The following is a 27,519-nucleotide window of genomic DNA, read 5'->3' as shown; positions in this document are numbered from 1 at the left end:
ATAAATTTATTTGTAAAATGTTTTTGTACAAAAACATAGTTATATTTAAAAGACCTAATATTACAAAACTAAAGAAGATGGGATTTATCCAGTCAACTGCTCACAAAGACAAGTATGGTTTTACAATTTTTTTCCATTTTAAGGTTTATTATTGGCAAAATGGTCACTATAAATTAGATTATTCTAATTCTGGGTCTTCATTTTGGAAAAGCACCAAAAACTCTGCGATTTTGGACCACAGACTTTTGGTTTCAATATTTGCTTCTTACATTTTCAGTGTGTGATAAAATCACACTGAAGATGTTAGCATGCCACATCACCAGTATTCATTTCTATACGTGAACCTTGTGGAGATTCTTTCTTCAGACTATCTGCCTTAACTCTCCCATCCTGTGGGGGCGCTGAAGAGGGAAGCCCGACTCCTGTGGTGATTAATTTTCCAAAACCTTTCCCTTGGGACACCGCATATGATGATCGGCGCTGAAGGGTACCTCTCTGAAACCATGACCTAAGCTCAACGGGTTCATTCGAGCTGTGGATCTGCATGTGTGGAACAAAAAATAAGGTGAGCACAAACAATAACACAATAACATGCTTTATATGGTAAGTGGGACGAAAGGATTTGAAGAAAGTAAGAAGCAACCTTATGTTTGTTGGGGTTAGTTAGCACAACACCCAGGGCTCGTATGGTTATTGAGGGAAGGACAGCAATACAGGTGGTCACACATATGGTCAGCCAAACCTCAGGGGTGCTGTAAGCATTTGGTGATGCTCCTGAAAATGTAAGATAATTTGCAGATAATTAATAGTGTTTTAACATTAAGGAAATCTGCTTGCAATCCCATACAAAGACTTTCTGCATTCTTATATTTTACAGCTTATTAAACAGTCTGTTAACACTGCCTCCTGGTGGTCTGTATAAATACAGCCATCTCAAAAACTCAGATCCTGAAAACATGAAAGGTTCACATGCTCATGCAAAACAGAAAAATAAAGGATTTTAAAAGTCCCAGGTGAATTTTATATTATATAATGTACATTATAAAATTATATATTTTATATATATATATATATATATATATATATATATATATATATATATATATATATATATATAAAAAAACAAAAAACAAAACTATAAATATATAAATCTATAGTTTTGAAACATTTTGAAAAACAATTATGATGAATGATAAATAAGGTTTATTTTACATTTTTCTAAAACTCTGAATTATACAAATATTTACCTATTTAAATTACTTAAAAAAATAATAATATAAATAAAGAAACATTCATTTTTCTTCTATTCATTAATTTTCAGTTGTAAAATATTAAATCAGTTAAAATTATTTTAGTCAGTAAAAATGCAATTATTTTTGAAAGTCTATGACATTTAAAATCAAATATAATATAATTATAAATATTTACTCTCAGTTGTAAAATATTTAATTGGTTCAAATAATTTTTTAAATCTATACATTACTTAAAAAAAAAAACAACTAATATAATTATAAGATTAAAATGCATTTTATTATATTCATATATTATCCGTTCTATTATATATAGAGAAAGAGTCAGAGAGAGAGAAAGAGAGAGCGAAATAAATATATACATCTAAATCTATACAATTATTTTGAAATAAATAATTTTCAAAATCAAATACATTTTCAAATACGGTTTCGAAAACAAATACATGATGAATGATAAATAAGGTTAATTTTAATTTTTTTCTAATACACATTCATTCTAAATTATAAAAATATTTACAAGTTTAAATGATAAAAAAAAAACAAATATAATTACAAATTTTACTTTGAAAAACTAATATAATTATAAATAAGATTAAAATGCATTTTTTTATATATATATCCAGTGTTCTCCATTCTGGGGAAAAAAAAAAAAAATCTATGACATTCAGCATTTTTTTTTTTAATCTATAACACTACTTTGACAAACTCATATAATTGTAAAAAGGTTCAAATGTGTTATATCCATTCTCTGTTAATAAAAATAAAAATTCACTTAATTATTTTTAAAATCTATAATATTGGCAACGTTCACACGTTTTGGGATTGACAACGGCATTTACTTACAGGTGTGAGTCTCGAAATCTCACACAGCAGCTTACAGTCGCTTTTCGAATAGTATGGACTTTAAGCAACAGCTTCCAAAGGAACGGCTACGATGACCGGAAGTAGGCTGTAACCCCGCCGTAGCCAAGAACGTAAAAATCATTGAGCAACTAGGTGCTGTTGCCAACAACAGACATATCTTTGTACAAATGAATATATTGTTAAAATTGGCCTAAGTTTAAAACATATAAACACAGATTAAATGATAGACTAATGGTAGAATCGTATACTGATGGAATTACAGTGGTATATACTATAAAATGCAACATTTATCTACTAATCTGTGACACTGTAAAGACTACGGCAAACCAGCTGTTCTCCCGTAGTAGACGGTTGAGTAGAACGTCAAGAAGTGGCAGTTAAAGTCGTGAACGCGCAATATGACGTCGGAATGCCGTTGCCGTTCCATCCGTGGCTGCTGCTTAAAGTCCCTAAATCTGTGTATGAACGTGCAACAGGAGTCAGGCTTGTATTCCTTACAAGTATCTATAGCAACACAGACCAAAGCAATATCAAAGATGGCGACGTCCGTAAAACTGAAAGTATTACCGGTTTCTGACACGACATAAATCCAATCAAGCCGCGAGTTCATCCATCAAGTCATCATTAACCGACAGCAGCTTTTAAATTTGAGTGGAGAGCGGAGCATTTGAGCCGCGCGAAGGCGGCAAAACTGACGTGAGGGAGCGGCTCCGGTGGAGACTGGATATAAAACTTTCAGATGACACACATCTTATTTTTTCGTCACTGTAAGTTACCGAAACCACAAATTAAAGCACGCAGCACACAGCTGATGTGCGTTTGTGCGGCAGAGTGACTCTCTCGCACTGATTGACGTGACAGACAACTAGTTGTTCAGTCCTGTTCCGTTCACACAACGCGTTTCAAGAATGCGGTTGTGAGTCCTGAAAATTTACGGGTGTGAGTTCGGTTATAGAATACGGTTGTCAAACCCGTAATTAACCGTACTCTGTGTGAACGTAACTGTATTAAGGACTCAAATACGGTATTGACAACCGTATTCTGCTGCTGTTTGAACGTGGCCTTTATGTACCCAAAAAAAAAAAAAGTTATCCACAAGTTTCCTACGCCCCATGAGGCCTTGCGTCAAAAGTGGGAGCATCTTCCGGTTCAAAGTAAACAATCGGGACTGACACTCATTCATTCAACAGTTGACAGGAGTGACGGGCAAATGAAGCCTCGTGAAGCACCGAGACTTTCCTCTGACTGTTTCGGGAAAAGATTTAAAGTTCCAGAGTGTCGAAAAAAGCGCGATCTGGTGGTTAGTAAAAAAAAAAATAACGCAGCCAAAAACCTACAAAGCTCCGTCGGAAGCAGCATTCACCACAATTTCCATCCGATCCAAATTAATTTACTCATTGAATAGTGCCATTAAATGCCAGTACGAATATCAATATGACGTAATAGAAGAATAATGTACACATTCATTTTCCTGAAATAATTTGTATTCTTCATATTACTTGTATGACTGGGTATTTAAAAATGTAATTATTAAATATGTCCCATATGAAAATGTACTGGCAAAGTAAGATCTGGGGGTCGAAAATGTACACACAAAGTGAATCGCGCACATGACTGGACAGAAAGTGAGGCTTCTACGAAAGGGATTTCTACGTTAACAACCTGGATTCGAGGCTTTATCTGGCATTCCCTTTAACACAAGCTCTGATGTCTCCGTTCAAATGTCATTTCACTAGTTGACAGTCATTCAAGATTTAGCGATCCAAACTTGCTAATGATGTGGGAACCAAATTCGAAAAGCATGTTGTCCATAAGAACATGTAAGAGTAAACAATGGTCTAAAGTAAACAATGTAAAGTAAACAATGGTCTAAAAAAACACTTAGCCTCTTCGCCAATTAGCACATAAAATTCCATTGGTATACTACATCCGCCGCCTCATCGGAAGTTGTACCCACGTTCTTTTTTTACAGTAGCGCCCCCGGAAACTTGTGGATATTAAATAATTGGATTAGTCATGGAAATAAATGCAATCATAAAAATATTATTTAAAAATAACAAAGATAAATAAAACGATCACCTAAAATTGCTCTTTGCAAGTGCATTTTCTATAAAAATGGAAATGCGTTTTTCTCTTCTTTTAGGGAAATGTGATTTACATGAACACTGATTAATCTGCAAACATGAATACCCAGGAAAAAGTAGTCTTTAGGTGAGGCAGTGAAGAGGCGAGCGCCATGTAGAGCCAGCGTGGACAGAAAGAATGCCACCAAACTAAAAATCACTGCTGCAACGCTGAACTTGGTCCAGAATTTTGTATGAAGAATAACCTAAAACCAACAGACAGAAACAAATACATTAACTTCATTACACTTTTATTAAATTTGATTGTGGCCCTTGTTGATGCCATCTGCTTACCTCAACAGTGGTGGTGAGCACTACAGATGTTTCAATCGTTATAGCTAAAGTCTGATAATCGAGCGCGGAGTACTGCAATATTCCCATAGGGATGAAGAACAAGATGATGGAGGTGTAGAACGAGTAGAGAAGTGTCATGGCCAAAACTAAAGGATTGAAAAGCTGCTTCTTCTGTCCAACTGAGTAGATCTCTGGCCAGGAAAGACAACTCTTGGCGCTCACATCCTATTAATGTAAACAGTTAGACTTCCAGATGAACCAATAAGCTGTTAGATCTGGGCTGTATTTATCTTACCTGTTCAAACATACCCATACACTGTATAGGTATTGATGTGTACAGTGTTGTGTAGAGGCTAATAAACCAGCTCTCATACATAGGCTGGAAAAGATAGAAAAACACACCAAAATAAGCTGCTCATGTCATTTATTATTAAAGAAACTATACTGAGTGTTGTTTTAATCTCAAACGTATCTCTGCGGTGTGGTTGGGGTGTAAAGTGGATGAAGTGACCTAGTTGCTCTAACCTGGGCACTGAAGCCATTGTAGAAACTATACCAAATGTGCACCAGAGCAAACGCGGTGGTTTTATAGAGGAAATAGCGCAGGAGGATGCAGATGCGGTAGTATGACCAGTGGCCGTGTACTAGCAGCAGCCTGCGAAGGAAGCTGAACTGTGCCAGAGCGAAATCTGCATTCTGCACCGCCTGACCACCCTCCACGCCACAGAGACCAACGCCGATATGTGCCGCTGGTGAAAAAACAAGAGTTTAGTTGATTAGCAATGTGTGAACTAACAGATAATGCATTTAAGTAGTTGAGTTTCTTACTCTTGATCATGTTGACATCATTGGCGCCATCGCCTATCGCCATTGTAATCGAAGTCGAATGCTTCCTGACCATCTCGACCACTTCTGCCTTTTGCGCCGGTGTCACACGACAACACAATACAGACTGGCACTGATCGGACAGAGCAACAAACCTCGCTCCCCATTCTGGCGTTTTGGTCAGTTCTGCCTGTAATGTACAAAAAATAAATAGTAACACATTAGGTACACTACCAGTCAAAAGTTTTTGAACAGTAAGATTTTAACTGTTTTTAAGTCTCTTCTGCTCACCAAGCCTGCATTTATTTGATTTGAAATACAGCAAGAGAGCAAAAATTTTTGATATTTTTGCCATTTAAAATAACTGTTTTTTATTTGAATATTTTAAAATGTAATCTATTCCTGTGATCAAAGCTGAATTTTCAGCATCATTACTCCAGTCTTCAGTGTCACATGATCCTTCAGAAATCATTCTAATATGCTGATATGGCGATCAATATTTAAAACAGTTGAGTAAATTTGTTTCAGGATTCTTTGATGAATAGAAAGATCCCAAAGATCAGCATTTATCTGAAATAAAAAGCTTTTGTAACATTATACACTATACCATTCAAAAGCTTGCAGTCAGTATCTTTTTTTTGGAAAAGAAATGATAGAAATGAACAGTTTTACTTAGCAAAGATACTTTAAATTGATCTAAAGTGATGTTAAAGACATTTCTAATATTACAAAATATTTATATTTCAGATAAATTCTTTTCTTCTGAATTTTCTATTCATCAAAGAAACTCAGCTGTTCTTAACATAATAATAATAACAATAATAATAATAATAATAATAATAATAATAATACATTTTTTGAGCAGCAAATCAGAATATTATAATTTCTGAAGGATCATGTGACTGGGGTAATGATGCTAAAAATCACAGGAATAAATTACATTATTTTAAATAGTAAAAATATTTTAAAATTGTACTGTTTTTGCTGTATTTTGGATCAAATAAATGCAGGCTTGGTGAGCACAAATAACTTCTTTAAAAATCTTACTGTTCAAAAACCTTTGACTGGTAGTGTATATCATGAAATATTATTACAAGTTAAAATAACTGTTTTGTATTTTAATATATTTCAAAATGTAATTTATTCAAGTGATGCAAAGCTGAATTTTCAGCATAATTGCTTTAATCTTCAGTGTCACATGATCCTTCAGATATCATTCTAATTTACTCAGCCCCATGTCTTCTAAGATGTTGATGTGTTTCTGATGTTTCTTTCTTTATTCGAAAAAAAATTAAGGTTTTTGAGGAAAACATTCAAGGATTTTTCTCCATTTAGTGGACTGCAATGGTGGCCAACGAGCTGAAAGTCCAAATTACAGTTTTAATTCAGGTTCAAAGGGCTCTACGTGATCCCAGCCAAGGAATAAGGATCTTATCTAGCAAAACGATTGCCCATTTTCTAAAAAAAAAAAAAAAAAAAAAAAAAAAAAAAAAAAAAAAAAAAAAATTTATATAGTTTTTAACCACAAATGCTTGTCTTGCACTAGCTCGACTTCATGCATTACATAATCATGTTGGAAAGATCATGGACAGTTAGTTCTTCATCCATGTACTCTAGACCAAAAATGTACGGTAGGGAAAAAAAACTCCATCTTATTTTCTCCTCCAACTTCAAAACCAAAATTGTTGTTTTACCTTTTTTGTAAAAGGTGTTTGACTTTCTTTGCGTGTTCGCTTTGTAAATACTGTGTCAGTACTTCCGCCTTCGTCATGTGTGACCTTTCCAGCTTGATTATGTAACGCGTGAAGTCGAGCTAGTCCAAGACAAGCATTTGTGGTTAAAAAGTATATACATTTTTATTACTTAATGAAAATGACTTATTGTTTCACTAGATAAGACCCTTATTCATTGGCTGGGATCATGTAGAGCCTTTTGAAGCTGCATTGAAACTGCAATTTGGACCTTCAACCTTTTGGCCACCATTGAGGTCCATGGTAAGGAGAAAAAAATCGTGTAATTTTTTCCTAAAAAAAAATGAATTTCTTTGCGACTGAAGAAAGGAAGAGATGAACATCTTAGATGTCATGGAGGTGAGTAAATTATCAGATCTAAAAACATAAACATTTGTCTTTAGATGCTCACCAGTTCAGGACCCGAAATGACTAGTGCTGCTTTGCTCTTCACTGCTGTCCTGTCTGTGATCCAAACCTCCAGCTCTTTAGACATGACATGAACATCTGGAGAAGGAGACTCTAGAAGCTGCCTGGAGATGTTGACAACAGTCATTTTGCGTTTTATTACATGTGAATGTGTATCTGTATAACAGGTGCGATGCAAAAAATTTCCAGCATCAAGCAGTTTTTCTGTTCTCACAAAATCACAAACATTTAAAACAGACAGCTACAGTATATGGACAGGATCATCGACCAATGAAATGTCACTGTGGGTGTGGCTATCCAGCGTGATACGACAATAATAGAAACAGGAGAAACAAGCAGGAGAATCATGTCCTTGTGCCCCCAAATTTGAACTTCCAAAATGCAGTTTAAATGCAGCTTCAAAGGGCTCTAAACGATCCCAGCCGAGGAAGAAGGGTCTTATCAAGCGAAACAATCGGTTATTACAGTTTCTATACTTTTTAACCTCAAAAGCTCATCTTGTCTAGCTTTGTGTGTACTGTTTTTTTTACCCCAGACATGGCAGTTAGGGTACATCTAAAAACTCCCGTTGCCATTTTCTCAGCCAACTTCAAAATCGTCCTACATCACTGTTTTATCTTTTTTATTTTTTTGTTAATGGTGTTTGATCTTCTTTGCATGTTCACTTTGTAAACTCTGGGTTGGTACTTCTGCAGCGATGTAGGATGATTTTGAAGTTGGTGCACAAAATGAGATGGGAGTTTTTAGACATACCCTAACTGTCATGACCAGAAAAGAACAGAGTTCATTTCACACAGAGCAAGACAAGACAAGCGTTTGAGGTTAAAAAGTAAAAAACAACAACAAAAAACAATCATTTCGCTATACAAGCCCTTTCTTCCTCGACTGGGATTGTTTAGAGCCCTTTAAAGCTGCATTTAAACTGCACTTTGGAAATTCAAATTGAGGGCACCATAGAAGTCCATTACATGGAGAGAAATCCTGAAATGTTTTCCTCAAAAAACAATTTCTTTACGACTGAAGAAGGAAAGACATGAACATTTTGGATGACAAGGGGGTGAGTACATTATCTGCAGATTTTTGTTCTGGAAGTGAACTAATCCTTTAAGGCTGCATCCAAAATCCCATACTTCCTTACTATATAGTGGGCAAAAAAATGGTGTGTGAAAAGAGTAGCATGTCTGAATCCACAGTATTCATAAAACATAAAATGGCTGCAAAGTAATTACTTATTCAAAAGAAATACCTGCTCAGAGAATATGTGATTTCAGACACAGTATGAGTATCTAGAAAATGTGTGGTAGTTTGTCACAGTAACAGCTGATTAGAATAAGCTTAGATTGTTTTCTGACCTAAGCTCCTCCCCTTGAATCAGAGTCGTGTCTGGATCCATCAGTTTGCACGCATATCCCACATTCACAGCCGTTTCTGTTGGAAATAAGTAGAAAGCAACAATTTTTTTTAAATTTACTGCTTTAGGTTCTTGAAACCAACTTATACGTATGCCGAAACAGCACCTGTTTTGTCTCCCGTCAGCACCCACACTTTCACTCCTGCCCTCCGCAGGGTGGAGATGGTCTCAGGGACACCCTCCTGGAGACGATCCTCGATGGCAGTCACGCCCAACAGCTACACAAACAGGATTGTTTCATAACAGAATGCTATATGCATTTGGTAATATGCCTAAAGTTGTCTCCAGAGACAATTAGTGTTTCATAACAACTCCCTTTGAGTACCGTTAAGTCTTTTTCCATTTGATTATATATCTCTTCAAGCGCTGTCTCCTGGTTACCCGTTGATGTGCCTGCCTGACTGAGAGCACGGCTCCACTCTGTCCACAGGGCTTCAGGAACCAAGCGCACTGCCACACACAGAGTCCTCAGACAGCTCTGAGCAAACAGCTGCCAAATGCACGCACATTAAAGAAATCAACAAATACCTCATACATAAGCTCATAGTCAACCATGTTGTCCACTCCACAACAAGAACCATTATTACAAAGATAACTATATTAGCGTCCACACAACGTCTGCCACTTTAAATGCTCAAACTCTTTGTAGTCAAATAGATTTTGATTGGCTATCACTAACCATGTTTCCATCCAAGGCTGAGAATTTAACTGCGTAGAATTAGAATATTGTTTAAAACATTTGCGAAAAAGCATAGTTTGCTAAAAATTGTAGCTTAAAGGGACAGTTGACCAAAATATGAAAATTACCTCAGGATTTACTCACTCTTAAGCCATTCTAGGTTTATATGACTTTCTTCTTTCAGACGATTACAATCAGAGTTGTATGAAAAAAATGTCCTGGCTCTTAAGCTTTATAATGGTAGTGAATGGCTGTTGAGATTTTAAAGTCCAAAAAGTGCATCCACCCATCATAAAAAGTACTCCACATGGCTCCAGGCAGTTAATAAAGGTCTTCTGAAGCAAAATGATGCGTTTGTGTAAGAAAAATATCAATATTTAAAACTTCATACACCGTAATATGAAAAAAAAGACAGCAAAACAAAGGTCACAAATTAGAAATACAAAACAAGGATTTATAAAGTTGGAAGATTTCGATAAAAGCCAAGAGGAGACTGGTTTTCCTTTGCTGTAAAAAAAAAACACTTGGTTCTCATGATCCGCTGGAACGCCACTCTCTCGTGAGCTAGAGATTACGGTTTATAAAGTTGTAAATATAGATATTTTTCTTACACAAATGCGTCATGTGGAGTACTTTTTATGATGAATGGATGCACTTTATTGGACTTCAAAATCTCAACACCTTTTCACTGCCATTATAAAGCCAGGACATTGTTTATTAGAACTCCGATTGTATTCGTCTGAAAGAATTAAGGCATACACAGGATGGCTTGAGGGCAAGTAAATTATGGGGTCATTTTAATTTTTTGGGTGAACTATGCCTTTAACAATTAAAAATTTATGTTGCTGCAACAAGGATGCTTGTTGCTCTTTTTCCTACACAATAAATGACTTGCGCCTTATAGTGCACAGATGAAACACAATAGCAAACTGTGTCATGTTATCTTGCATTTTAAGGCAAATGATGTTTTGGAACGCAATTGTGTGAGAACGTTCTAAATGACAGACTTTGACATTTTAGGATGATTATAACAAACAACAGGCCTTTTAAGTCACCTTACCTCTAGAGCTCTCTCAGTGCTCTCCTGAAGTGGCCAGTCCTTCTGAAGCCTCTCTAAAATGACAATATCTGCACCTTTGCAGTACAGCTTTAACTGTCCTCCAGGGTCCCGCACTGCATACATTAACCCAAATGTTAAAGGGATAGTTCACCCAAAAATGAAATTTCTGTCATTAATTACTCACTCTCTTGTCGTTCCAAACCCGCAAGGCCTTTGTTCATCTTCAGAACACAAATTATGATATTTTTGATGAAATCCAAGAGCTTTCTGACCCTGCATAGACAGCAACACAACTGACACGTTCAAGGCCCGGAAAGGTAGTAAGGACATCATTAAAATAGCCCATATGACATCAGTGGTTTAACCATAATGTTATGAAGCTACGAGAATACTTTTTGTGAGAGCGCACTGTGGTGCTCTCTTGAACGCGTATCGAAGACTGACACGTAAAAGAAGAAATTGATGAATAAAGTCATTATTTTTGTTTTCATTGCGCACAAAAAGTATTCTCAAACTTCATAACATTACGGTTGAACCACTGATGTCACATGGACTATTTTAATGATGTTCTTACTACCTTTCTGGGCCTTGAATGTATCAGTTGCATTATTGTCTATGCAGTGTCAGAAAGCTCTCGTATTTCATCAAAAATATCTTAATTTGTGTTCTGAGGATGAACAACGGTCTTATGGGTTTGGAGCAACATGAGAGTAATTAATGACAGAATTTTCATGTTTGAGTGAACTCTCCCTTTAGGAACAGCTAATGAAACTCACCCAGCACTGACATGCGTCTCCTCTTGCTGGAGAAGTCTAGGATGGCCAGGAGCTGATAGTTTCGTGTGAGGCCCATCTCACTGATGGTGAGTGTTTCTCGTGTGCGGGAGAGAAACACCCAGCCGAGCTCTCGCGCTGCACACACCAGAGCTTCCTCATCCGGAGAGGCAGCCTGGTAATGGGGTAAACCTATATTTTAAAAAAAAAAAAAAAACACAATATAAAATATTTGGTTTTGCCTGGTCTCCATTTTAAGGTGAAATATTCCACCTGCCATCCATTCGAGGTAAAGCATCAAATGTGTAGCTAACTATTGTTTTTGTCCTCCTTATTTAGGGGATCAAGCACGTAGCGCTGAAGCCCTATTGTAATAAATGTGACCAAGGATCAGCAATCTCCACAGTCTACAATGTCACCAAGGCTCGCCCCAATTGGCCTCATGGGGGTGCTACAGTGATCAAACGTAAAAAAAATTGCCCGTAACCTCTTTAACCGTTTGTCGCAGCCTTAAGTGTGTTGTGTCTTTGGAATCCTTGACTCACGCCAGACAAAACACATCAGATTCGGCTGTCAAAATTTTCAGGTATTTTGGCAAATATAAAATAATAATGGCTGCCTTTACTAAAATGACTATAACTTTTTAACGAAATGATATATCTTTACCAAACTCACTACGTATATATAAGAACTGAATCTGAGGTCACATGAAAAAAGGTTGTGGAGCCTGGCCACTTGGTGGCGTTACAAGAGGGGAAAATAAAAAAAATGTAAAAAGTAAAAACGGCCATAACTACACAACCGTTTGTCCCATCAATGTGAAAATCAGTATGCACAGTCTTGTTCCAAAATGCCACATGCATCTATAAGGACATTTGCATATCTCAAAAAACATTCAGCACCTATTAGACAACTTTAACGGAGGTTGATCGGAACTAAACTTGGTGGGCCTGTTTGACATTCGGCCCTAAAATCTGTGAGAAATTTGAAAGAAATCGACCACTGGGGGACAATAATGCTTTTTTTCAAGGACGTTAATGATTGTATATTGCATACATATGCACAATATTCTTATCATACAATAGATCTTCTCGTTCTGAACAACTCTGCCTCCAGAACCACTGCTGTCCATCAAACCGATTGATTGAGAACATGTGAAAAACTTTTGCGAACTAGTCCTAGGTTTTTAGCTGAATCTCGATAAAACCACTGCAAAAACCCTCTTTACTCTCTAGGTCAATAACTTTTTCAAATGTCATTTAGAAACGGGGTCTGTCCAAATATACCCAAAAGCTTATACAGCCTAAACGAAAACTCAAAACGTCACAAAACTTGGTGAAGCATATGCGACAGGTGATTCTAAACAAGCATGCACCGTTTTAGGGAGATCAGACCACAGCTGCCGCTATAGCAGTCATAAATGTTAAAAAACATCTTATTTCTATGGCAAATTACCTGTATTTATTGTAAGTCTTTATTTAAATGTTTTTCTGTTCTCATGTCAGATATGTATGCATGTATGCATGTACGTACCAGGAGCACCTTAAAAAAACCACAACAAATTCCTTGTTTGTTTGCACACACCTGGCGAATAAAGCTAATTCTGGTTCTGTAATGTCTTTTTTCATATGTGCTTAAATGCTTTAAAGAGCTTGAACCCTAGTAATCGCTGCTTGCAGCTATATTTTCCTTCTAATTTTTTTTCCTAGCTTGGGTCAAAAAGGAAGTTCTTACAGTCTTTTAAGCTCTTGGTAGTGTGAGAAGCTTTGAAAGTTGCACTTACACTACTGTTCAAAAGCTTGAGGTTTCTTGAGCAGCAAAACAACATATTAGAATGATTTCCGAAGGATCATGTGGCACTAAATATTCAGCTTAATTATCAGAGGAATAAATTATATTTTAACATGTTTTACTACTGCTTTTACTGTATTTTGTCCTCAAATAAATGCAGCCTTGGTGAACACAAGAGACTTCTTTTCTACCTTTCTGGGTCTTGAATGTGTCCGTTGCGTTGCTGTGTATGCAGGGTCAGAAAGCTCTCAGATTTCATCAAAAATATCTTAATTTGTGTTCTGAAGATTAACGAAGGTCTTATGGGTTAGGGTACAATAAGGCTGAGTAAATTAATGACAGTTTATTTAGTGGTGAACTGTCACTTTAATTACTCTCCTGACCCATAACCTTTGAATGATAGTGTGTTTTTTTGCTGACAACTTGTAAAACTGCACTGTCAAAAACCAATTATTTTCAAAATGACACTAAATGTGTGATGCTTTTACATTGGGACCAGTGTCCTGAGGGTCCAAAAATCTCTGGGGCCCCCTGGTGGTCAAGCTGTAAAGTCTATCATTTACAGCCCTGTAATTACATTTGGCAGCTATATTTTTATCATTCCCCTTCCTAACCTCCTAGCAATTACAATAATGTAATAAATGATGATAATGGTTGAATAAATAGCATTTCTACTAACCATCCCTCCACTCGCTCATGACAGTGTGGCAAAGGGCCAGAGCCGTGAAGAACTCTTGACACTCAGGGCTGCTTCGTTCACGCAGCTTGTTCACCAACCGCTGGTCAGAAAACTTCAATCCGCCACAGGAAAACCGGTTCCAACTTAAGTCTAATGGCTTTTAAAAAAAAAATCAAAAAAATCAAAATGTGAAATATCCACCTTGACAAGGTCAGTACAGCAAAACGGGATTAAATAAAATAATTAATTCTTACCTTGATTTCCTTTGACATGTCACCTGAACAAACAGACACCTGTCATTAGTCACATTATAAAACAAAGAAGGCTTAAAAGAGCCTCAAAGAAATTAACAGACCGTAAATGTGTCCAGCGATGAAGCACTGACGAAAAAAGAAGCCGGTTTTGCGTGAGAGTGCCAGTCTTGTCACTAAGCAGGTGGCCCACCTGACCCAATTCCTCATTTAGGGTGGTTGTACGAGCCTGAGCGGGGCTGTTATTGTCCTCCCAGTACATTTCAATATCCCAGCCAATCAGGAGACAGTGCACCATGTGGATTACTTCAAATCTGCAATGAGACAATGAAGCAGTGAGTGAAATATTAAAAGATAACATAACGTAACTGTTAAAAAGGCATAATGGAGAGCTGGTGTTACGTTATATAGAGAGACATGGGCATAGAGGGACTAAGCAAAATGATGTAGCCCCAGAAGGTGATGAAGCCCAGGTAGGCAGGAGACGAATCACGCTGCAAGACAGAGACAACCTCGTACTGAGGGGAAACCCTGTGTTCGAAAAGCCCAGCGCCCACAGCCAATAGGAGAGCCGCTGTCAGCATGGACAGCAGAATCTGAAACATGATAAATAGTGAGATAGATAATGAGCATTTTCAGGCAGATTCATAGGAATATTCATAAAGACAAGCGGGTTAACACATAAAAAGTTACATACAGAAAATATTAAATAAATAAAATAATAAAGTTTGTTTGCTACTACTGATAATAATTATTATTATTGCAGTTATTAAAAAAAGAAACAATTGTTAAATAATAATAATAATAATAATTATTATTATTATTATTTCCCACTGTCTTTTTCAACAAATAGTCAGTAAAATGAGGTATTAAAAAAAAATAAAAAAATATATATTTTGGTGCGTAAACCTCAGGAGGTCAAACAAAATATTAAATACTGCCATATACTAAGATGATGTATAAAATATGTCGTTTTTTTTTCTTTTTTTTTTTTTTTTTTTTTACTAAAATCTGGGATATATCTATTTCATTTTCCCCTGCCAATAAACATAAATTGATCAAATAAAAATCTATAAAATAAAAACGTATACATTTAAAAATAAAAATCTATAAACAAAAATTAAAAATATAAAGTATAATAATAATATAATAATCATTTTTATTAAATAATATTAATAATATAATTTAAATAATACATATATAGTATCTCACAAAAGTGAGTAAACCCCTTTACATTTCAGCAATCATTTTAGTATCTTCTCAAGGGACAATACTACAGAAATGAAACTCGGATATATTTTAGAGTAGTCAGTGTGCAGCTTGTATAGCAGTGTACATTTACTGTCCCCTGAAAATAACTCATACAACCATTACTGTCAAAATAGCTGGCAACAAAAGTGAGTACACACTACCATTCAACCATGCAAAGCCACATGTTCTATTCATCATGTTCATGTTTTTGTCTGCTTGACAGGACCATACAAAGTTGTGTATCTTGTATTAGAGCAGTTAAAATTTAGTGCTTTGAGTACAATTCTCTCATACTGACCACTGGATGTTCAACAAGGCACCTCATGGCAAAAAACTCTATGAAGATTTGAGAATTAGAATTGTAAGAGGTTCAGTAACAACCTAAAACTGAGTTACAGTACTGTGGCCAGGGTCATACAGAGGTTTTCCAAGACGGGTTCCATTCATCAGGTGCAGGTGCAGAGCATTGCTTTTAAAAAACAGATGCGTGAGTGCTGCCAGCATTGCTTTAGAGGTTGCAGAAGATAGTCAGCTTGTTAGTGCTCAGATGCTGCACACTGCAACAAGTCGGTTTGCATTGGCGTCATCCAGGAAGGAAGCCTCTTCTGAAGCTGGCTTACAAGAAAGCCTGCAAACAGTTTGCTGAAGACAACCGGTCCAACAGCATGAATTACTGGAACCATGTCCTATGGTCCGATAAGACTAAGATAAACTTGTTTGGCTCAGATGGTGTCCAGCATGTGTGGTGATGCCCTGGTGAGGAGTACCAAGAAAACTGTGTCTCTCCTGCAGTCAAGCATGGTGGTGGTAGCATCATGGTCTGGGGCTGCATGAGTGCTCCTAGTACTGGGGAGCTGCGGGTTATTGAGGGAAACATGGATTCCATTATGTACTGTACAGAACATGATGCCTTCCCTTCAGAAACTGGGCCGAATGGCAGTTTTCCAACATGATAATGACCCCAAACACACCACCAAGGTGACAATTGCCTTGCTCTGGAAGGTGCAGGTAAAGGTAACCTGACCCGAACCCTACTGAGCACTTATGGGGCATCCTCGAGCAGAAGGTGGAGAAGCACCACGTGTCTAACATCCAACAGCTCCATGATGTCATTATAGAGGATCTGAAGATGATCCCAGCAACAACCTGTGCAGCTCTGGTGAATTCCATGCCCAGAATGATTAAGGCAGTGCTAGATAACAATGGTGCTAACACAAAATATTGACACTTTGGACACAGTTTTGACAAGTTCACTAAGGGTGTACTCACTTTTGTTGCCAGCTGTTTTGACAGTAATGGCTGTATGTTCAGTTATTTTTAGGGGGCAGTAAATATACACTGCTATACGAGCTGCACATTGACTACTCTAAAATATATCCATTTTTATAGTATTATCCCTTGAGAAAATATAAAAATGTTTTGTTTTTTTTTTACTACAATTAATCAAATGTCACTAACTAATTATATATTTGCTTATGATTTTTTCATTTTTTTTTCCTTACCAATAAACATTAAGTAACATTTAAGCAAAATTGATCAAATAAAAATCCATAAAAACAAAAACATATACATTTAAAAATAAAAATATATAAGCAAAAAGTATTACGTATAAATACATCTTTTTTAAATAAAATCACTTCTAAATAAAGAATTAAATAAAGTAATAATACAAACATATACAATAAATAATATACATATACAATAAAATAATACACACAAACATATACATACATACATACATACATATATATATATATATATATATATATATATATATATATATATATATATATATATATATATATATATATATATATATATATATATATATATATGTATGTATGTATGTATGTATGTGTATATATATATATATATATATATATATATATAAAAAATAATAAATAAATCACAAAATTAGCCTAAACTAGAAAAAGGAATATTTTTGGTAATTAAAATGAGTTTTTAATTATTAAACAATAAAAAGTCAAGAAGGTCAAGGAGTGATTGCACATACTCAATACACTTATTTATGCTATTCATGTCCATTTTTTGTTATAATAGATAATAGTTGTTGCAAAGTTATAGGGTTTCTTCCTCTCACTTACCACCAACACAGTTTTGTTTAGTAGTATTTCCACTCGAGTCTTCTTCAATTTCAGTTTTCCACAATTTTGCAGGATTTTACTATCCGCTCCTGTCATGGTCAAAGAAAAACATTTTATTTTTCATCAGCCTTTCCAAGGCCATTTGAAACAATGCGTCTACACAGAACTGTTAGCATTTAGGCTACAAACAGCACAGATGTTATTTACCTGTGTATATGACTAGTCCATATGCTTTGTCTGTATTTTGCAGCACAGTCCCCCTGAGGAGCAGGTGGTCTGTGTCCAGAAGGTGGCGCTCTTCTTTCCAATGTAACTCACCTTTGAAGGAATGCAAATTACCATTTGGTTCTTCACACCACACAATACCTGAGGTAAAAAGAGAGCGAGAGAGAGAAAGACTCCGAGAAATGAATAGAAAGCTTATCTTTTAGTCACTACAAATGAATGACTCCAATGTTTGCAAGGCTATACAAACCGTCAAAAGCTGCCAGGTTTTGCTTAACTGAGTCTCCATTCAGCTCAGCATGAGTTACACTAAGAGCCTGACGAAACTTCAAGTTGGTTTCTCTGCAAACAGCAGAATAATACAGTGTAAGTACAATGTAAACGTGCTACTTCAGCACTGAAGCTAATTTTCCACAACATGGTGTGTATGTTTCATCACACTATTAACAGTTCTATTAACATATTAACAGTTCTATTCAGAACCATATTAGTCTGAAGAACCCTTTTATGCTTAAACTGTTCTTTATGTTAGAACCTAGGTTAGAGTTCTTTTTTCCCGCTTTTTTGTTTTTGAATTCTAACTATCATTATTGATTCTCTGGGGCTCAGCTATCTGACTACATAGACTGTCAACACACTTTCAACAGGTAAATTTCTTTCTTATAAATATCTTTAAAAGTAAAGTTAAATTTTAACTGGTTTCCTACCAATTAGGCCTTTTCCAATTTTTTAATTTAAAAGAACCTGTACGTTTGACCAGCTCTGTTTGGTTAAGGATATTTCTCTGCTCTTCTTCACTAAGTAAGTAACAGATATATTTAATTTAGGTCCATATTGATTTTGTAAAACTTACTAGTCCGTTATCATTACTTAAAGGGAAAGTTTACCCCAAAATTAAAATTACCCCATGATTTACTCACCCTCAAGCCATCAGGTGTATATGACTTTCTTCTTTCAGAAGAATACAGGGTTATGTTATGTTTTAAAAAAAAAAAAAAAAAAAAAAAAAAAAAAAAGCCCTGGCTCTTCCAAGCTTTGTAATGACAGTGAATGGGTGTTGAGATTTTGAAGTCCATTAAAGTGCATCCATCCATTATAAAAAAAAAAAAATGCTCCACACGGCTCCCGGGGTTAATAAAAATAAATCAATTTATTTGTGTAATATTCAGGGCTCTACACTGTGACTATTTTGCGAAAACTACTGTGTGCGACTATGAAAAAATATTTAGGAGCACCAGTGTGACTGACCCGATCAGCATATTTGTGTTTGCGCTGAGGGGAGCTTCAAAAGTTTCTATGCGTTTTTGCAATGTTGAGTAATGTATCACAGACATATCTCACAGATCCATTCATAAACAAAGTGTAGAGAAAATGTAAATAAGAGATTAACTGTGCAGTGTAGGAGCTTTGTTGATTAAAATGGAACTTTGTAAGATCACAATGAACTAAGATGAGTGACAGCTTTTAATGATTTTTAAGGGATTTTGTGAATGAGATATTGATTTAATCCAACAGTTAAATAAACAAGTTAATATTAAGTGACTTACATTGTCTGATTATAACACTATTGTTTGATTTTGGTCTGTTTCTTTGTCAAAAATAGTTTGAAGCAAGTCGTTTATGAATGAAAGTGCATTTTTAAACAAATCTACAAATCGATTCAATTTCCCATTCATAAAGACATGCACTTGCTTTATTCCTGAATGAATCAGCCGTTTGAACGAATCAAATGAATGAATGATTCAGTAATTAAATCAGTGACTTGCCGCCACCTACTGGCAGTTTTGGTTTCATTTTTTAAGTATCTTTTCAGTTATTTAAATCATTTAATATTTCTATATTCAAAAGTTTATATTTAAAACACGAATCTCAACATGAATTTATGAATTTGATTGCACTCATGCCACTTCTGAGCCTCATTAAACATGAAAATATGCCTACAAGCCACTTTTTGTGCTCTCCTGTGCCACTTGTGTAGTACAAATTAATTTTGTTAATACTGATTTCATTTAATTGGTAACTTATTCTTATTGTAAGCTTTTATTCAGAGGAATTTTGAGGTACAAAATTCCCCTGTATATCACTTTAAGGAGTTAAACATCACCTCGTAATGGGAAGGCTAATTTTTGATCAGATTTTTAGATTACTGATTAGAAGGTGCTCCTAAAATTTTGACTGTGCTCCTAATTTTTTTAATTTAGGAGCTCAAGTGGGACACAGGCGAACACAGTGACAAACGTGAAAGCGCAGTGGAGAGAGCAAAACAAAACAGCGACCATGAATTAGAAGTACAAAACGAGGATTTGTAAAGAAAAATGTTGGAGGATTTTGATATAAGCCAAGAGGAAAAACAAAGTTTTGTTTACTTGCAAGGTTTCTCAAAGGTTTGCTAGATAGCATATTATAGCATATTTTCACCGAAGCTTATGCTACACCTTGCGGTTTATAAAATATGGATAATATAATATATAATATAATATTTTTCTTGCACAAACACATCGATTCGCTTCAGAAGGCCTTTATTAACCCCCTGGAGCTGTGTGGAGTACTTTTCATGATGGATGGATGCACTTTATTGGACTTCAAAATCTCAACACCCATTCACTGCCATTATAAAGCTTGGAAGAGCCAGGACATTTTTTAATATAATGCCGATTGTATGCATCTGAAAGAAGATAATCATATACACCTAGGATAGCTTGAGGGTGAGTAAATCATAGGGTAATTTTCATTTTTGGGTGAACTGTCCTTTTAATACATATATTCAGCTAACTGTTAAAAAAATAACTAACCAATCTAAGTGAAACAACAAGCTGTTTTTTAATGTAAAACCCTAGTAGAGGCTATTATTCTGTGGTTTAGCAGTTAACTTTTAGCTCTGTTCTGGTGTGTGTCCAGAGGGAGATGCTCTTACCCATCGATATCTGCCGTTTCTACGTAGCAAAGGCTGTGTGGCTCAGTGCTGCAAAGGAGGAGCAGATCTGCCTGGGATAAACAAAAAAAGAAACTTTAGTGCTGTCAGCATTAGTTAAACTTGTTTATAGTTTATCTGAAGAGGGGAAATAACATCATAGATCCACTGAAAGTCACCAAAGATTAGACCAAAAAGTTTAATATTTGTATCTAATGCAATGAAATTCATATTTAAGTGTGTTCAAACACATTTTTTGTTATTATAGCTTGGTTAGAAACACAGATACACACTTACAGGAATGACCTGGTCCTTGTGAATCTGGAGAATGTCACCAACACGTACGTCTTTCCACTTAACGGTTTTAAAGCTGTAAGGGAGATATTTAAGAGAGGAAGACTTTTTAAGTGAGAGATTCTCTGTAAATCTAAATTTGGGTTTTGATGATGATTAGTGTTTGTTTTGTTCCTGAGCTTGGGTTTCAACCATCTCCAGGCCCCTGACAGCATTACTTACCCCTCAGGAGTGAGAATGTCACATGGGCGCCGGTTAATTTGCGCGTCACTGCGTCGTCGGCCCTAAGAGGCGTGGGAGCGGAGGGAGCGTGACGGATAGATGTGGGAGTGAGGGAAAAATGGCCAAAAACTGAGATGTGGCTGATCTTCAAACAGCAACTGTAAGTGAAAGTAGTTTAAAAGTATCGGTTGATAGCATGACAAATATGATAGACTCACCAAGTCTGTGGCCAGATCTTTACACCCACGCACAAGCAGAACAAACAGCAAAGGAAGCATCGTGCTGTACCAAGGGATGGTAGCAATCATAGGAACACACTGTAAATGAAACCAAAAGTACAAAAATGCACAAAACAGCATAAATTTACAGCTACATCAAAAAAAAAAAAAAAAAAAAAAAAAAAAAAAAATTTAAGTACTGAATATTGTATATATATTGTGTGTGCGTATGCATGTATACATATACATACATATATATATATATATATATATATATATATATATATATATATATATATATATATATATATATATATATATAAAAATATAAATATAAATATATACACACACACACAAATATACATACACTTACAAAATACACACAAACATACAAAAAAATAGTGACCTATATTATGAAACCTACACTTTTAATAAATGTATTTAATTATGTATATAATAACAAATTACACACACACACACACCACACAAACTTACACTTACCATATACACACAAAAACATACAAAATCTACACATGCTAAAAACTATACTTTATTATTATTATTATTATTATTATTATTAATTACTTTTAAAAGTATATAATTATTTATGTTATTTACTATATAGATTTCTAAAATAAGTATATAATATATTTTATATTATATATATAGTTTTATAATATGTTATAATATATAATTATTAGATAAATATACATATTTACTTCATATTATCTAATAACAAATTTATATATATATATATATATATATATATATATATATATATTCAAATTTTTAATTTGCATATATTATTAATCATTTAATCAATAAATTTATATATACACATTAATTCTTTATTAAATATTTTTATTTATAAAATTATATATATGATATTATTTATTAATAATACATACAATATATGTACATAGTTAAAATTTGTATATTAGCAATTTGTAATTTGTATATATTATTAACTTAATATAAACATTTACATATACCTTTTATTTTTATATTAAATCTAAAATGAACACATGCACACATTCATTTTATTTTATATTGATTACTATTGTTTTATTATTTACAATTATTATATTTATGTCATTTATTATATCTATATTAAAATATATTCATTAATTAAACAAATTATTTAATAAATTATTTATTATTAAATAAATTATTTATAAATAATAAATTGTAATTATTATTTATATTACGTTAGAAATCACCCAAAAAATATGGGGTAAATTGTTTGACAACTTTAAAACAAAGTAAAACAATAATGTAAAATAAATATAGAATATTTAACATTATGCACCATTTCCCATGAAAGAAGTGTGGGTCATTTTTTTTTATAGACGATCACATGGCTTACAAAAATCTGGTAACACTTTACAATAATGTGTCATTTGTTGACATTAGTTTATGTATTAACTAACATGAACGAACAATGAACAATACATTTATTATTCTTCGTTAATGTTAATTAATAAAAATACAGTCGTACAGTGCATTAACTAATGTTAACAAACACAACTTGTGATTTTAATAATGCATTAGTAAATGCTGAAAGAAACATTAACTAAGAATAATAAATAAAAATGTTAATTCTCATTGCATGTTAACTAACGTGAACTAACTAGTGAACCTTACTGTAAAGTGTTACCAAAAATCTTTAGAAAACATACGTTGTAGCCTACAAGCATTTGCATACTTGTAAACAAAAATATGAGGACATAACACAATATGAGCAGATTATACAGGGGGAGTACTATGGAGTGAATTCACCATGTCAATTTCAAAACAGACTCAAATGAGGTCAAGGATAAAGCATATCCTTGCCAATATTAAAAGAGGTACTTCAAGATTTATGAATCGAAACTCAAATATTTACCCTATACAATTTAAGTGATGTTTTTATGATTTCCCATTTATCTAATTTATTCTAACAAAGGGTGTTTGCCATTTTTTAGCCATGCCTAAGGAAAAGTCTTTTTCAAACAGCAGGTGTTTTTGACTCACTATTTGCAAAAGTGCATGTTTCAGTCATCACGAGTTCAAGGTGGCCACTTGAGCTCAGTATTCATAGGAAAAATGTTCTAGTCAAATAACTGGGTTTGGCATTTAAATGCGAATTAGCAGCGTGAATCTTCCTGTCACAGAAATTGGAAATAAAACCCACAAACCTGCAAGACCACAATAAGTAGGAAGAAAAGATTTGCTGCTCGATGGAACTGTTCATACAGGTTAAGGGGCAGAAAGGTCAGAGGAGTGTATTTGTAACTCCGCACCATGTTGTCCTGGAAACAAAACCCATTAGGAAAGCGTCAAACAATGAATAAAACTGGGTACTGGAAACATCAACATATGCTTGGCAGCCCAAAGGTATCGAATGTTGTTTAATGCTTCCATAACTACTTCTCCCCAGCCGATAGGAATTAAAAACGTATCTCACGTACAGCATAACGCCCCCAGCGGAAACACAGGAAAGATTTGCGGCGACAGGACTGATGAAAATGACGGTCGTTGGCCCGAACCTCCCATTTGACTCCTGAGAAAAGATGATAGAACATCATATCTAACTTTCAGAGTTAGAAATTAATCATGAATCACTAATGGAAATTCTGAGCCCACGTTTTAACATAAAAGACAAACCCAACCAACATAAGTGTGGCTGAAAAATTACTTTTATTTTCTTAGTCTGTCAGCACTAACAGACACCCAGACCTAGTTCATCTTCAGCCTTGAGATGGAAAACTTCACAAATGAATGTATTACAAAATAAAAAAATAAAATGAAAAATTTCTTCATGAAGAAATAAGTTTATTAGATTAAATAAATGATAATTAATAATGCACGTTTAATGCCCTAATTACATATGCTTTACTGTAAAAAGTGAGTATTTTGAAAAACATTCAATAAATAATTTTCTGGCTTTGTAATTTTCTGAAAAGCGGTTTTCATACTGATATTCCTACTGTAATTACTTTAGCATTATAGATTATAGACACTATATCATCATATTTTAATGACACTTAGTCCAAATACTCAAAAGTGGAATAAATTGTGGCTTTTTTTTTTTTTTTTACATTTCATAATAGTAAAAATTATATAAAAATTTAAAAAAATCTATACTAATATATATATATATATATATATATATATACACACAAAATATAAATTAACTGTACAATTTAAATTAAATTAATTCAATTAATACATTTTAATTAATTTAAAAAATGTCAAGGAAAAAGATATTTCAGGAAAAATTCTATATACATACAATATACATATATACATTTTTAAATCTTAGTTTGCAAAATATATATATATATATATATATATATATATATAAATGTATATTAAAATAAAAATTAAATATTAAATTATAATTAATTTACAAAATAAATGTCAAGGAATTTATATACAAATTAAAATAAAAAAAATACAAATTTATATTAAATTAATAAAACAAAAAAAAATCTCAAGTGTGTATATATGCATGTATATATATATATGAACTATATTATATATTAACATACAAATATTATTTAAATTAAATTAACAGATTATAATTAATTTTTAATTTATAATTAACGCCAAAAATCATAAGGACATTAACTAAAGATCATGTTCCATGAAGATATTTTGTAAATTTGTAAATATATCCAAACTTGATTTTTGATTAGTAAAACACATTGCTAAGAACTTCATCTGGCAATTTTTCTCAATTTTTTACTTTTTTTTTTAGCACCCTCAGATAAGTCAAATATTGTCCTATCCTAACAAACCATACAATGGAAAGCTTATTTATTCAGATTTAAGAAGATGTATAAATCTAAATTTAAAAAAAAAATGACTTTTATGACTGGTTTTGTGGTCCTGGGTCACATATATCTTGTCCTCATCCAATCTGGTTTGGACTAGCAGGATCACTGCATATGAAATGATGTTGAAGCTGCTTGAAAGATAAAAGTTAGTTAGTCATACAAACCTCTTTCTGTCTTGTTATCAGCCATGACGGAGTAATTCACAGAGACAGTCTGGAAATGTTCTGGAAATGAAGGATGAAACTCATATTAACAGAGGTCAGTTGATAGTGACCAGACTGCACCTGCGTAAAATCTGTCATTCATTACTGTTACCATGATCACCTGGGACAAATACACAGTGACAGTTTTCACAACTAGCAGATTAGTCTATATATTATAACGTACAGTATATAAGTGTTATAATACATAATTTAACTGTATTTTAAAAAGAAAAAATACACTAATAATATTAATTAAATATATAGCTGTTTATAAATACAAATTAAGAATATGTTAATATATATATATATATATATATATATATATATATTTAACAGTACCTGGTGTATTAACAAAATAAAACCACAGCGTTTTTTTCTGGATGACGTCATAAAAATCACAGAATGAAATATCAACAAAAACATGTGAACGCTGAGGAACATCTAAATTAGCATCACCTGTCCTATTCCTGTTCTTGGAAACGACACATTCCATCCCGAAAAAGAAGCACAGTAACACTCAGTTCCATGTCTGATTAATAAAACAAAGTGCTAAACTGTGAACACTTGGGAGTTTCACCTCTAAACCACTTTACCTGCTTGCTGTGTTTTGTTGCTTGATAGCAGATCCCAAAGGGCTCACTTTCCAACGCTGTTCTCCCCAGCGTCTCATCCAGGTAAATCACAGTTCCTGGTTGTCTCTGTCTTGGTTAGTCTCATGGATATATTAGCGCATTTGGTGAATCATGTTCCTGTCGCGCGTTTCTCTTTATCTCTGGATGTTGCGTTTAAGGATAAACTCCTCTCAAACTCCATTCTCTCCTGCTATATCTCCTCCCTTTCCCGATCTCCTCCCTCAAACTGCACGGCTGGGGAATTTGTGCAAATTCGCTCCAGGTAAAGGAGGGGGTTGGAACTGGATATTGCAGCAGCACAGGTGGGAAAATAAGAGGAGGAGAGAGAAAAAACGACGGGAGTAATGCTAGAGAAAAGGAGAGGAAAGGGAAAGCAGTTTGTGTTTTAATGCGTCTATGAAAAACAATAATATTTAGGCCCCATAGATGCCTTAGAAACGAAAGTATGTGGTGTAAAGACCCATTAAGTATTACATTATTGCATGTATTTAATGTAACTACGATACATTCAAGAGAATGCCACCACAACTAACAGAGGAACGATATCGCTGGAAACACTTTCAGAACTATCTTTATCTGTTGAACGACAAAAACATCGACAGCCAATCAGAATCCAGCTGATTTTAAGAGTTCCAGCATTTAAAGCAGCAGAGGACAAAACTGCAGCGATTAGGGTTTGCACTTACGTCACGGTTTGTTCAGTTACCGGAAGCGCGGCCATACTGGCGATACTCGGATGTAAACAACAGCATGGATTGCACAGTTAATGTACTACTGGATACGTTGTGAACTGCTAATTTATGCTGTCTAAACCACATGCTGTGCAAAATCAAATAGGGAAGGACTTAGTAGGAAAAGTTGCAATCTTTTGACAAAGTTAATAGGTGGTAAAGATATGTACGAGCAGTATTAATTAAGATATTAGCCAAATATTTCACCTACCTGATTGGAAATGATAAGAACGAAGACGAATGTTGTCAAGATTCTTGCCCTGGAAATCCTGGCTCAGTTTGGCCAACCACAAATGCCTTTTGTTCCTCAGTTTTTTGCACTCTTCTTCTTGATTTGTTAGAACTTTTGGCAGTGTATAGTACTCCAAATGTGTTTCCCAGAGCGACTGATTAGCACAGCCCAAAACATGATATTAACTGACCATTTTCAGTAGCAGTAATCAGCAAAATATGTGAGTTTTGTTCAGTTCAGTGGCTTTGTTTATGTTCAGTGCTGCCAATATGACCAACTGATGACGTGTCACGAAAACACTCTATATCGTTATCTTTGTAGTAAATTAGCGCTAGTTTCAGGTAACCAGATGAGTGGATGGTCGACAAATATTAGACTACTGGACAGCGCGAGTACATCCAGCTGGTTGTTATTAAAGAATAAAGCCCCACAGACCTATCAGCAGTTGTATAAGACGGAAGGGTAAATAATTAGACATGAAACATTGATCATAGTAAAAGCAGAGTGATACATTA

At 34.4% G+C, this 27,519-nt stretch overlaps 1 protein-coding gene across 1 annotated transcript; it reads right to left on the bottom strand.

Annotated features, from left to right (window-relative positions):
* Window positions 1–26,336, bottom strand: atp8b3 (ATPase phospholipid transporting 8B3). The gene is given in 29 exon segments (XM_051094443.1): window positions 1–540; window positions 644–774; window positions 4,305–4,443; window positions 4,532–4,756; window positions 4,827–4,910; window positions 5,057–5,280; window positions 5,360–5,546; window positions 7,499–7,619; window positions 8,868–8,943; window positions 9,033–9,144; window positions 9,252–9,416; window positions 10,666–10,778; window positions 11,442–11,630; window positions 13,909–14,065; window positions 14,163–14,185; window positions 14,264–14,297; window positions 14,299–14,473; window positions 14,562–14,755; window positions 17,516–17,604; window positions 17,723–17,881; window positions 17,991–18,082; window positions 20,655–20,725; window positions 20,949–21,021; window positions 21,168–21,229; window positions 21,386–21,484; window positions 23,563–23,676; window positions 23,836–23,927; window positions 25,371–25,430; window positions 26,003–26,336. Coding segments are annotated over 28 exon segments (3,462 nt in total). The 5' UTR covers window positions 25,396–25,430; window positions 26,003–26,336; the 3' UTR covers window positions 1–303.
* Window positions 26,337–27,519: the final 1,183 nt, after the last annotated feature.

Source organism: Labeo rohita, chromosome 22 (assembly GCF_022985175.1).
Source record: "Labeo rohita strain BAU-BD-2019 chromosome 22, IGBB_LRoh.1.0, whole genome shotgun sequence".
NCBI lineage: Eukaryota > Metazoa > Chordata > Actinopteri > Cypriniformes > Cyprinidae > Labeo > Labeo rohita.
Note: the sequence above shows the minus strand (reverse complement) of the source record. Positions and strands in the feature narration are given on the sequence as shown.